General features: G+C 42.5%; 1 protein-coding gene across 2 annotated transcripts in view; it reads left to right on the top strand.

Annotated features, from left to right (window-relative positions):
• The window catches only part of slc6a7 (solute carrier family 6 member 7), a 40,096-nt gene that overhangs the window by 15,538 nt on the left and 12,113 nt on the right, over positions 1 to 12,445 (top strand). The window contains exons 5-10 of one of the 2 annotated variants that reach the window (XM_034178658.1): positions 9,996 to 10,134; positions 10,220 to 10,354; positions 10,444 to 10,547; positions 10,619 to 10,743; positions 10,911 to 11,015; positions 11,213 to 11,325. In XM_034178658.1, the coding sequence (XP_034034549.1) occupies positions 9,996 to 10,134; positions 10,220 to 10,354; positions 10,444 to 10,547; positions 10,619 to 10,743; positions 10,911 to 11,015; positions 11,213 to 11,325 (721 nt within the window). The remainder of the gene's footprint in view (positions 1 to 9,995; positions 10,135 to 10,219; positions 10,355 to 10,443; positions 10,548 to 10,618; positions 10,744 to 10,910; positions 11,016 to 11,212; positions 11,326 to 12,445) is intronic. The other variant, XM_034178659.1, reaches the window with a different exon arrangement.

The following is a 12,445-nucleotide window of genomic DNA, read 5'->3' as shown; positions in this document are numbered from 1 at the left end:
GAAATTAAATGTCATCGTCTTGTATCTCACCAAATTAAAAAGGCATCCTTTCACATCTGGTGAACTCTGATGTACCAGATCAATTAAAATAACTTACTTTGTTTTGCCTGTGGAATGTCCCATTAATATGTGCCACCTGCTGGGCAGTTCCTAGATGATGGATTTATCAAATCAAATCAATTTTATTTATATAGCGCCAAATCACAACAAACAGTTGCCCCAAGGCGCCTTATTTGTAAGGCAAGGCCATACAATAATTACGGAAAAACCCCAACGGTCAAAACGACCCCCTGTGAGCAAGCACTTGGCAACAGTGGGGAGGAAAAACTCCCCCTTAACAGGAAGAAACCTCCAGCAGAACCGGGCCCGGGGAGGGGCAGTCTTCTGCTGGGACTGGTTGGGGCTGAGGGAGAGAACCAGGAAAAAGACATGCTATGGAGGGGAGCAGAGATCAATCACTAATGATTAAATGCAGAGTGGTGCATACAAAGCAAAAAGAGAAAGAAACACTCAGTGCATCATGGGAACCCCCCAGCAGTCTAAGTCTATAGCAGCATAACTAAGGGATGGTTCAGGGTCACCTGATCCAGCCCTAACTATAAGCTTTAGCAAAAAGGAAAGTTTTAAGCCTAATCTTAAAAGTAGAGAGGGTGTCTGTCTCCCTGATCTGAATTGGGAGCTGGTTCCACAGGAGAGGAGCCTGAAAGCTGAAGGCTCTGCCTCCCATTCTACTCTTAAAAACCCTAGGAACTACAAGTAAGCCTGCAGTCTGAGAGCGAAGTGCTCTATTGGGGTGATATGGTACTATGAGGTCCCTAAGATAAGATGGGACCTGATTATTTAAAACCTTATAAGTAAGAAGAAGAATTTTAAATTCTATTCTAGAATTAACAGGAAGCCAATGAAGAGAGGCCAATATGGGTGAGATATGCTCTCTCCTTCTAGTCCCTAGAAGGGACTAGCACTCTAGCTGCAGCATTTTGAATTAACTGAAGGCTCTTCAGGGAACTTTTAGGACAACCTGATAATAATGAATTACAATAGTCCAGCCTAGAGGAAATAAATGCATGAATTAGTTTTTCAGCATCACTCTGAGACAAGACCTTTCTAATTTGAGAGATATTGCGCAAATGCAAAAAAGCAGTCCTACATATTTGTTTAATATGCGCATTGAATGACATATCTTGATCAAAAATGACTCCAAGATTTCTCACAGTATTACTAGAGGTCAGGGTAATGCCATCCAGAGTAAGGATCTGGTTAGACACCATGTTTCTAAGATTTGTGGGGCCAAGTACAATAACTTCAGTTTTATCTGAGTTTAAAAGCAGGAAATTAGAGGTCATCCATGTCTTTGTCTATAAGACAATCCTGCAGTTTAGCTAATTGGTGTGTGTCCTCTGGCTTCATGGATAGATAAAGCTGGGTATCATCTGCGTAACAATGAAAATTTAAGCAATGCCATCTAATAATACTGCCTAAGGGAAACATGTATAAAGTGAATAAAAATGGTCCTAGCACAGAACCTTGTGGAACTCTATAATTAACCTTAGTCTGTGAAGAAGATTTCCCATTTACATGAACAAATTGTAATCTATTAGATAAATATGATTCAAACCACCGCAGCGCAGTGCCTTTAATACCTATGGCATGCTCTAATCTCTGTAATAAAATTTTATGGTCAACAGTATCAAAAGCAGCACTGAGGTCTAACAGAACAAGCACAGAGATGAGTCCACTGTCTGAGGCCATAAGAAGATCATTTGTAACCTTCACTAATGCTGTTTCTGTACTATGATGAATTCTAAAACCTGACTGAAACTCTTCAAATAGACCATTCCTCTGCAGATGATCAGTTAGCTGTTTTACAACTACCCTTTCAAGAATTTTTGAGAGAAAAGGAAGGTTGGAGATTGGCCTATAATTAGCTAAGATAGCTGGGTCAAGTGATGGCTTTTTAAGTAATGGTTTAATTACTGCCACCTTAAAAGCCTGTGGTACATAGCCAACTAATAAAGATAGATTGATCATATTTAAGATTGAAGCATTAATTAATGGTAGGGCTACCTTGAACAGCCTGGTAGGAATGGGGTCTAATAGACATGTTGATGGTTTGGAGGAAGTAACTAATGAAAATAACTCAGACAGAACAATCGGAGAGAAAGAGTCTAACCAAATACCGGCATCACTGAAAGCAGCCAAAGATAACGATACGTCTTTGGGATGGTTATGAGTAATTTTTTCTCTAATAGTTAAAATTTTATTAGCAAAGAAAGTCATGAAGTCATTACTAGTTAAACTTAAAGGAATACTCGGCTCAATAGAGCTCTGACTCTTTGTCAGCCTGGCTACAGTGCTGAAAAGAAACCTGGGGTTCTTATTTTCTTCAATTAGTGATGAGTAGTAAGATGTCCTAGCTTTACGGAGGGCTTTTTTATAAAGCAACAGACTCTTTTTCCAGGCTAAGTGAAGATCTTCTAAATTAGTGAGACGCCATTTCCTCTCCAACTTACGGGTTATCTGCTTTAAGCTGCGAGTTTGTGAGTTATACCACGGAGTCAGGCACTTCTGATTTAAAGCTCTCTTTTTCAGAGGAGCTACAGCATCCAAAGTTGTCTTCAATGAGGATGTAAAACTATTGACGAGATACTCTATCTCACTTACAGAGTTTAGGTAGCTACTCTGCACTGTGTTGGTATATGGCATTAGAGAACATAAAGAAGGAATCATATCCTTAAACCTAGTTACAGCGCTTTCTGAAAGACTTCTAGTGTAATGAAAGTTATTCCCCACTGCTGGGTAGTCCATCAGAGTAAATGTAAATGTTATTAAGAAATGATCAGACAGAAGGGAGTTTTCAGGGAATACTGTCAAGTCTTCAATTTCCATACCATAAGTCAGAACAAGATCTAAGATATGATTAAAGTGGTGGGTGGACTCATTTACATTTTGAGCAAAGCCAATTGAGTCTAATAATAGATTAAATGCAGTGTTGAGGCTGGCATTCTCAGCATCTGTGTGGATGTTAAAATCGCCCACTATAATTATCTTATCTGAGCTAAGCACTAAGTCAGACAAAAGGTCTGAAAATTCACAGAGAAACTCACAGTAACGACCAGGTGGACGATAGATAATAACAAATAAAACTGGTTTTTGGGACTTCCAATTTGGATGGACAAGACTAAGAGACAAGCTTTCAAATGAATTAAAGCTCTGTCTGGGTTTTTGATTAATTAATAAGCTGGAATGGAAGATTGCTGCTAATCCTCCGCCTCGGCCCGTGCTACGAGCATTCTGGCAGTTAGTTTAAATGAGTCAACATCCCTGAGTCACACTAACATATTCATCCTGCTGTAACCAGGTTTCTGTAAGGCAGAATAAATCAATATGTTGATCAATTATTATATCATTTACTAACAGGGACTTAGAAGAGAGAGACCTAATGTTTAATAGACCACATTTAGCTGTTTTAATCTGTGGTGCAGTTGAAGGTGCTATATTATTTTTTCTTTTTGAATTTTTATGCTTAAATAGATTTTTACTGGTTATTGGTGGTCTGGGAGCAGGCACCGTCTCTACGGGGATGGGGTAATGAGGGGATGGCAGGGGGAGAGAAGCTGCAGAGAGGTGTGTAAGACTACAACTCTGCTTCCTGGTCCCAACCCTGGATAGTCACGGTTTGGAGGATTTAAGAAAATTGGCCAGATTTCTAGAAATGAGAGCTGCTCCATCCAAAGGGGGATGGATGCCGTCTCTCCTAACAAGACCAGGTTTTCCTCAGAAGCTTTGCCAATTATCTATGAAGCCCACCTCATTTTTTGGACACCACTCAGACAGCCAGCAATTCAAGGAGAACATGCGGCTAAACATGTCACTCCCGGTCCGATTGGGGAGGGGCCCAGAGAAAACTACAGAGTTCGACATTGTTTTTGCAAAGTTACACACAATTCAATGTTAATTTTAGTGACCTCCGATTGGCGTAACCGGGTGTCATTACTGCCGACGTGAATTACAATCTTACCAAATTTACGCTTAGCCTTAGCCAGCAGTTTCAAATTTCCTTCAATGTCACCTGCTCTGGCCCCCGGAAGACAATTGACTATGGTTGCTGGTGTCGCTAACTTCACATTTCTCAAAACAGAGTCGCCAATAACCAGAGTTTGATCCTCGGCGGGTGTGTCGCCGAGTGGGGAAAAACGGTTAGAAATGTGAACGGGTTGGCGGTGTACACGGGGCTTCTGTTTAGGGCTACGCTTCCTCCTCACAGTCACCCAGTCGGCCTGCTTTCCCGGCTGCTCGGGATCTGCTGGAAGGGAACTAACGGCGGCTAAGCTACCTTGGTCCGCACCGACTACAGGGGCAGGGAGTGCTTTAGTTAAGGCACGTGAAGATTACACTGTGAAACAAATCGTTATCTAGTTATCTAGATCAATCTAACTGCGCAGATTAAACAGCTAACAGATACAGCAAAACACCGCTGTGCTCCGGAACAGGAAGTGATACAATACCGCAGTGAAAGCCAACCACCAGTAGAGGCAAGCAAGAATATGATGGATTAGAAGCAAGTGTGGTCGTTATTGAGTGAGACTAACTGTTTCAACATGGTCACACCTTCACACAACACAAGAAAGGATTTTGTGTCAACTTATCCATGAATATAGCTGAAGCTGACATTCTTCCTTCTCTCGTTATCAGCATACAGAACGTCCAGAAAGTATTCACAGCGCTTCACTTTTTCTGCATTTTGATATGTTACAGCCTTATTCCAAAATGGATGAAATAATTTTTTTCCTCAAAATTGCACATGCAATACCCCATGATGACAATGTGAAAAAAGTTTTTTTTTAGATTTTTGCATATTTATTAAAAATAAAAAAATCTAAGACATCACATGTACATAAGTATTCACAGCCTTTGCGATGAAGCTCAGAATCAGAATAGCTTTTATTCACCAAGTATCCACAGAATACAAAACTGAGCTCAGGTGCATCCTGTTTCCACTAATCATCCTTGAGATGTTTCTACAGCTTAATTGGAGTCCACCTGGGGTAACTTCAGTTGAGTGGACATGATTTGGAAAGACACACACCTGTCTACATATAAGGTCCCACAGTTGACAGTGCATGTCAGAGTTCCTCCGCACGTCTGTCTTATTGTGCCAAAAAAGTGCTGATGTCCACGTCTTCCGCAGTTCCTGTCTTAGTCAGACGACATACCGGATCAGGACAGCGTCCAGTTTAGAAATGAACAGCACATTCCACTGTTACAGGAGTTTTTGTCATGGAAAGAGGAGCGGAGGAACTCTGCGCGTCGCGGCGGAGCCGCATGGTGCAAAGCAATGCCGTGATGAAGCCTCACAGGACATGTTGGGGCATGTCCAGCTCATGCACAATTTCTCGGATACTCACACGACTGAAAAGCAACCGGAAGCCGTCTGAGCCATCTGAAAGCCGTCCTGTGAGACCAACACGTAGGTGGTTTTGTCCCGCACCATGAGCGGCATGGTGGCGCAATCCTCTGCTTCTCTTTCCATGAAAAAAACTCCTGTAACAGTAGAATGTGCCGAAAAAGTGCTGATGTCCACGCCTTCTGCCTTTTTTGTGGAAGTCAGACGACGTCCCGGATCAACAAAGCCTTCACGTTGGAAATGATCTGGTTGTTTCAGCGGGGTGTCAGCCTGTCGATCGGCGCTCGGAGTGCGCCGTGCTCTCAGATGCTGTGGGCGGTCTTTAAACCAGCTGGAGCACTCCTTAATCTGTGTAATCCCCATAAAATCGTTGCTGAAAGCCATCTAAATTTTCCGAATGGTGTCCACCTGGAGGTCTCTCACAGTTTCTGGAAAAATTTGATGCAGCAAAGCTCCAAATCGTTCAGACATTTATTCATTATTTTTATGGACAGAATATCTAGGCGCAGCCAGAGAGGGGGTCTGGTTTGGGAACCACAGAATCTCATCTCTGCTGTTTGCGGACGATGTGGTTCTGTTGGCTTCGTCAAATCAGGACCTTCAGCGTGCACTGGGGTGGTTTGCAGCCGGGTGTGACGCGTCCGGGATGAAAATCAGCACCTCCAAATCCGAGGCCATGGTTCTCGACCGGAAAAAGGTGCTTTGCCCTCTTCAGGTTGGTGGAGTGTCCTTGCTTCAAGTGGAGGAGTTTAAGTATCTCTGGGTCTTGTTCACGAGTGAGGGACAGATGGAGCGTGAGCTCGATAGACGGATCGGTGCAGCATCTGCAGTGATGCAGTTGCTGTATCGTACCATCGTGGTGAAGAGAGAGCTGAGTAGGGGGGCAGAACTCTCGATTTACCGATCGATCTACGTTCCGATCCTCACCTATGGTCATGAGAATTGGCTCATGACCGAAAGAACGAGATCGCGAGTACAAGCAGCCGAGATGAGTTTCCTCCGCAGGGTGGCTGGGCGCTCCCTTAGAGATAGGGTGAGGAGCTCGGTCACTCGGGAGGAGCTCGGAGTCGAGCCGCTGCTCCTCCACGTCGAAAGGAGTCAGTTGAGGTGGCTCGGGCATCTTTTCCGGATGCCCCCTGGACGCCTCGCTGGAGAGGTGTTCCGGGCACGTCCCACTGGGAGGAGGCCCCGGGGAAGACCCAGGACACGCTGGAGGGACTACATCTCTCGGCTGGCTTGGGAACGCCTTGGGGTTCCCCCGGAGGAGCTGGGGGAGGTGTGTGTGGATCGGGAGGTCTGGGCGGCTTTGCTTGAGCTGCTGCCCCCGTGACCCGATTCCGGATAAAGTGGAAGAAAATGGATGGATGGATGGATGATTTGGTAATTTGAAAATGTGGGAGACCGGAATCTTGGTGTCGCAGCTACTCTATTTTTAATGTGAAGCTAATCATGCAAAAATGTATGATTACAACTGCTTCTGATGTAACCACATGAACATATATTAACAGAAAGAGTATTTGCTCAGGAAAAAATTGGATAATTTCAGATCCAGATGCAATGTAACTAGCTACTCTTGCATGGTGAGACACTGTAGGAAGTTACTGAGCCTATCGCTGCACTCTAAACAGCATGGTTGTCATGAATCAACGGAGCTGGCACAGCAGGGGGTAGGATGCATGATGCAGACTCGCAAACAGGTGATGGAATAAGAAGACTTTATCGGTAATTCAGGCAGTAGGTACGGTACACAAATTGGCAGTCAGCATTGCAGAGGTACATGCAGGGGTTCAGCAAAGGCATCGTCAAAAAACAGGCGGGGTTCAAGAGCACAGCAAACAGAATTATATGGGCAGAGACAAAAAATGAGGTCCAGAAAAACAGGCAAAGTGGAGCACGGCGTGGAAACAAGAAACTATGACGAGAGAGCTGGGATGGAGACTATAACATCAATGAACTAGCAATGAACACAAAACTCACAAGGGCTTAAATACACAGAGGTTAATTAGGCAGTGATGTGAAACAGGTGTGGTGAGCTGGCAGCAGGAGGGTGTGGACAAACAAAGATGACAGACATTGTGTGAGGCAAGAGAGTGCAGTGACAAGTGGGCGAGGAGATGACAAACAAAACGGGGCATGGCCAACAGAGATGAGGAAGTACAGGTGACAGATAACACAGTGCAGTAATCAGAGGGAGACAGTGATAGAAATGAAACCGGGCGTGAATACAAGAGAACAAGCAAAACTGAACTAAACAAGAATGGCACTCAACATGTGGCGATAGTGAGGAACAGAAACTAAAACCTGTTGTCATGATCCGGCCCTTTAAGGGCCGTCTGTCATACGTCTGGATTTGTATCCATTTCCATGCTCTGAGCCTTCAGTCTTGTTATTCATGTCTTGTCATGTCATTATGGTCATGCTCCGGTGGTCATGTTTCATTTATCTTCTGTGTATTGGTTGCCATGCATATAGTTTTCCCTTACTGTTTATTGTATTCATTCATTCTTGGTCCCTTGTTACTTTAGTCTTAGTTTAGTTCTGTTTATGACATTTATTGTATAATGCTTTAGTCATTGGGTTTGGTTATTATTTATCTTCAGTGTTTCTTATCTAATTATGTTCCATTTGTTATTTATTGCATTCTCTATCGATCATTTATTCTGTTTTATTTATTGCATTATTCCGTAGTCTGGTTTTGTCTTTCTGTTCATTTATTTTCAGTGTAGTCATAGTTTGTTGTCATCTCTTTATCGGTTATTGTATTTACTTTTATTCTTCAATCATAGTCAGTTCCATTCTTGTTTTTAAGTCATAGTCATTTATTTTCTTGTTTCCCTCTTTTTAAGCTTGTCACTTTATTTCCTAGTTTAGCCCTTTTGTTCATGTTAATTATTGTTTGTCTTGAATGTGTCATATTTTTACTGTTGGTTTTTCTGTCACTTATTTATCTTGCCCCAGTTTGCTTTGCATTTCATATCACTACACCCTCTTGCACCTGCCCTTGTCTTTCTCGGTCACGCCCCTTCCAGAACCTTCCTAAATAACTGTTCCTCATTTGACGCCCTGATTAGCCTGCCATTATTTAAGCCCTCACAGTTTCACAGTCCCTCGCCAGATTGTTGAATGTTTTTCACTTTCCAGCCTTCGCACCTTGTCTTGTTTTGCTTTGTATTCAGCCTGCTGGTATTCAACCTTGTTTTGTCTTTGACCCCGTTTGTCTTTGCCTCTGATTGCCCCATGCTGTATTTTTTTGATCTCTGCCTGTTTGTTGGACCATGCTTCACTGCTGGACCACCTGTGTACCAAATCCCTGCTTGTTTTTTTTTTTTATCTTAAACCTTTTTTCTTATGCAAGTCTGCTGTTGAGAGTTTCTGCATTTGTGTCCACCCAGTTTGTGCCACGCCTGACACCTGTGACAAAAGAAAAATAAACAGATGACCAAAAAAGCAGACAAAAAGAAATCAATGAAGACAGACAGAAAAACATAATCAGACCTGAGCAGGAGCAAATCCTGACAATGATGTCAGAATTTCCAAAGTGAAAAGTCCCACTTCTGTCTTTGAAGTGTATAATGCTTTTTTGAAATAAATTATATACAACATTATATGTAGTACTTTACGCTGTATACAACACATTTGGAAGGCTAATAGAAATTGCTGTAATGTGTAACTTTGTATATGTTATGCAGTTTTATGCAGATAGATTACAGACCTGAGCTTCATAGAAAATGATGCCATATTATGACACTCGCCTGGCCCTGGGATCATGGTATTGTTTTTGAACTTGTGTACCTGTCTACACATGCAATCCAGAATCCACTGAACCAGTTTACCCAAGTTGAACACACAAGGTCATTTTGTAGCATCGCTGTGTCTTATTGATATCGAAGTTAGGGTGTTTGCTTGTTTGTTTTTATCATGGGCAGTGTTGCTGTTTTGGTATCCAACACCAATAAAGTACTAGGATATTACTTAAATATTTTGAAGTGGACATTTCCTCACTAGTGTATAACAATCTGAAATGCGCCAGAATTTGTGTTTTCGTGTGGTGTATATATAGCTATATAGCTCAAAAAATGGTTGATAGTTTAAGATGAAACTCTGAGGAGACATGGTCCTTGGGTTAGGGAAGAGTTTAGGTAATTTTGTTGTTTAACAACACGAAGTGGGTCAGTTTCCTGTTGACAAGTTTGTGGAGGTGGTAGCCTGGAGGTTAGAGCAGTGGGCTTCTTACCAAAGAATCCTTGGTTTGACTCCCTGTCAGACAGGCAACCTCGTTAAGGTGCCCTTTAGCAAGGTTCTACTCAAAGTTCCTCCTGGTTTGTATTTTGAGCATCTGCTTCAGATGGAAAAGTGCTGTAGAAATACAGTACATTTACAATTTAAGTCCCGTGATTGAATAAGAAAAAGATTTGAAGCTGTTAAGAGGATGAGGAGAGAATTTTCTCTTTTTTTTTTTTTTTTCAGTTCCTCACATATCCAGCTTAACAGCCGTTTCTTGTTTGCTTTGCATCACGTAGGTGTGATGTTTGGACATACATCTTTTCCAGTTTTATTCAAAGCTTTTCTTTATGTTTCTGCATGGCAGTGAGCGTGTGCTGGGTGTGGTACACAGCGAGGGCCTCCATGACCCCGGCCCTGTCCGCTGGCCTCTGGCTGTCTGCCTGCTGGCTGCCTGGGTCATTATATTCCTCTGCATTCTTAAAGGTATCCGCAGCTCTGGCAAGGCAAGTCCACATGATGGTGTTGGCTTTCGCACATGCATTAGTGCAGCATTTGTCAGCCTAATGGGTCCCTGCTGTCTGTTTTCAGGTGGTTTACGTAACAGCGACTTTCCCGTACTTTGTCCTCCTCGTTCTGATCATCAGAGGAGCTACACTGGAAGGCTCTCTTCAGGGCGTTGCCTTCTACCTCACACCAGACTGGGGAAGATTATCTAATGCACAGGTATTAATGATGCTAGACTGGATTATCTGAGGAGTCTGAACATGTACCTGCAGTTTGCTCAGTGAATTAAGCGTTAATTCTGTCTGCAGGTGTGGAATGATGCAGCTTCACAGATCTTCTACTCACTGGGTATTGGCGTTGGAGGGTTACTCTCTATGGCATCTTATAATAAGTTTGACAACAATGTCATCAGGTGAGTTTACGCTGTGCTGTAATGATCTCCAAAGCTGGTGCAGTAATTAACGACCAATCTGCCGATTTCAGGGACACCCTGATTATCACCACAGGAAACTGTAGCACCAGCTTCTTTGCAGGCTTTGCTATATTCTCTATCCTTGGTCACATGGCTTGGACAAAAGGTGTACCTGTCGGGGAGGTAGCAGACACAGGTAGTTACTGACTGTGCAAAACCAGTTTTAAATCTACCTTAAAAAGAGGTAATGTTTGGTCCAAAATGCCGCCTTGTCACTGATACAGTGCAACAAATGGAAAACCAATTTTCAGCTGTCTAAGAATGTGAACAAGCTGCTGGTTGTAATGCCCTGTTTCCTTTCAGAGAGGAGGCGCTGCCTACTTTCTGTGTGGGCGTATCACACAGAGCGCCATCTCAATTTGTGTCCGACACACCAAGCCGGAATCCAGATATGGACTTTTCTTACATGTGATAAAACTAGAAATGACACGCTATTTATAAATGAAATCACAAATTCACAGAGAATAAAATGAATGTATAAATTCTGTGTGATTTAATGCAATTTACAGTATTATGTGGCAGCGTGTTTGGCAGCACAGTAATGACAACTTCATATGTGTTAATCCTTAATGTAATCTCTTTATCATTTCTCTTTTTGATATCAGGTCCGGGGTTGGCCTTTGTTGCTTACCCAGAGGCCCTTGCTTTGTTACCAGGTTCAGTGTTCTGGTCCATCCTCTTCTTCATCATGCTCTTCATGTTGGGCATAGATACACTGGTAAGGATGTACTTGATGAGGTGGTCAGGTGTGATGGTCTCGTGGTTAAAGCAGTGGGCTCAAGACTAGAGACTCCTCAGTTCAGTTCTCCCTATTGCATACATGTACTTGTGTATGGCTGTAGCAGGTGTACTATTTGTTTTTGACTGAATTTTCCAAGATTGGCCAACAAATGAATTTCTGACGCCAGCTTCCTTTGTAATGTGCAGTGTATTCAGAAAGTACAAATAAAGTAGTAATAAATGCATACCCTGAAACACAGCCGCATCCCGCTGATTTCAGTGCTCCCATGTTTGCACACAGTGGCCATGTAGAATATCGTTCTGCCATCTGGCAGTGCTCTGGATGCACTCGGCTTCGTATGTAAACAAAGTCATTGTCCCCTGCAATATTTCAAAGTTCTACGAGTTCCACATGGTGGTCAGTAAATATCCGATAGCCGTCATCACTTTTGCGTTGCTTGATTCTTTAGTGTGTCTGTCCACAGTCAATAAGCAGGTCAGCATACGCATTGCGAACACAAATAGCTGGTAGCCTTTACAACAGTGGCCGGCACAGCTAACCAAAAAGTTAGCTTTGATAACCATTAATCCGATAACTGAAAAGTTATCTTTTATGACACTAAACCGATAAACTGCTAAAAAAAATTATCTTTATTACAGATAACCGATAACTTTTAGTATTGACGCAGCCACATCAGATTACACTGTTGGCTTCTGATAAACCAGTTTCACTTTCACTTTTCACTGCTGGTTAATTCAAGGATCACAAACATAAGAACGCACGAAAAATGAATGAATAAAAAAATAAAATCCTAAACACTGTCATCATCTTTCAAAAGCAGTAAAACGGATGCTCACTATCGCCCCTGCTGTTTGATATAAGTATCGAACCTCTAGCACAAGTAATCAGAGATGAGGTCAACATTCAAGGATTTTTAATAAATGGTGAACAGTACAAACTGTCCATATATGCCGATGATGTATTGCTATACATATCGAATCCAATGACAACCATCCCCCATCTGATGAAAATAATTCACTCATATGGCTACCTCTCTGGGTACAAAGTCAATATTGATAAAAACATTAGCAATGGACATAGTGGGAAATCTATCACA

The sequence above is a fragment of the Thalassophryne amazonica genome, chromosome 9 (assembly GCF_902500255.1).
Source record: "Thalassophryne amazonica chromosome 9, fThaAma1.1, whole genome shotgun sequence".
NCBI lineage: Eukaryota > Metazoa > Chordata > Actinopteri > Batrachoidiformes > Batrachoididae > Thalassophryne > Thalassophryne amazonica.
Note: the sequence above shows the minus strand (reverse complement) of the source record. Positions and strands in the feature narration are given on the sequence as shown.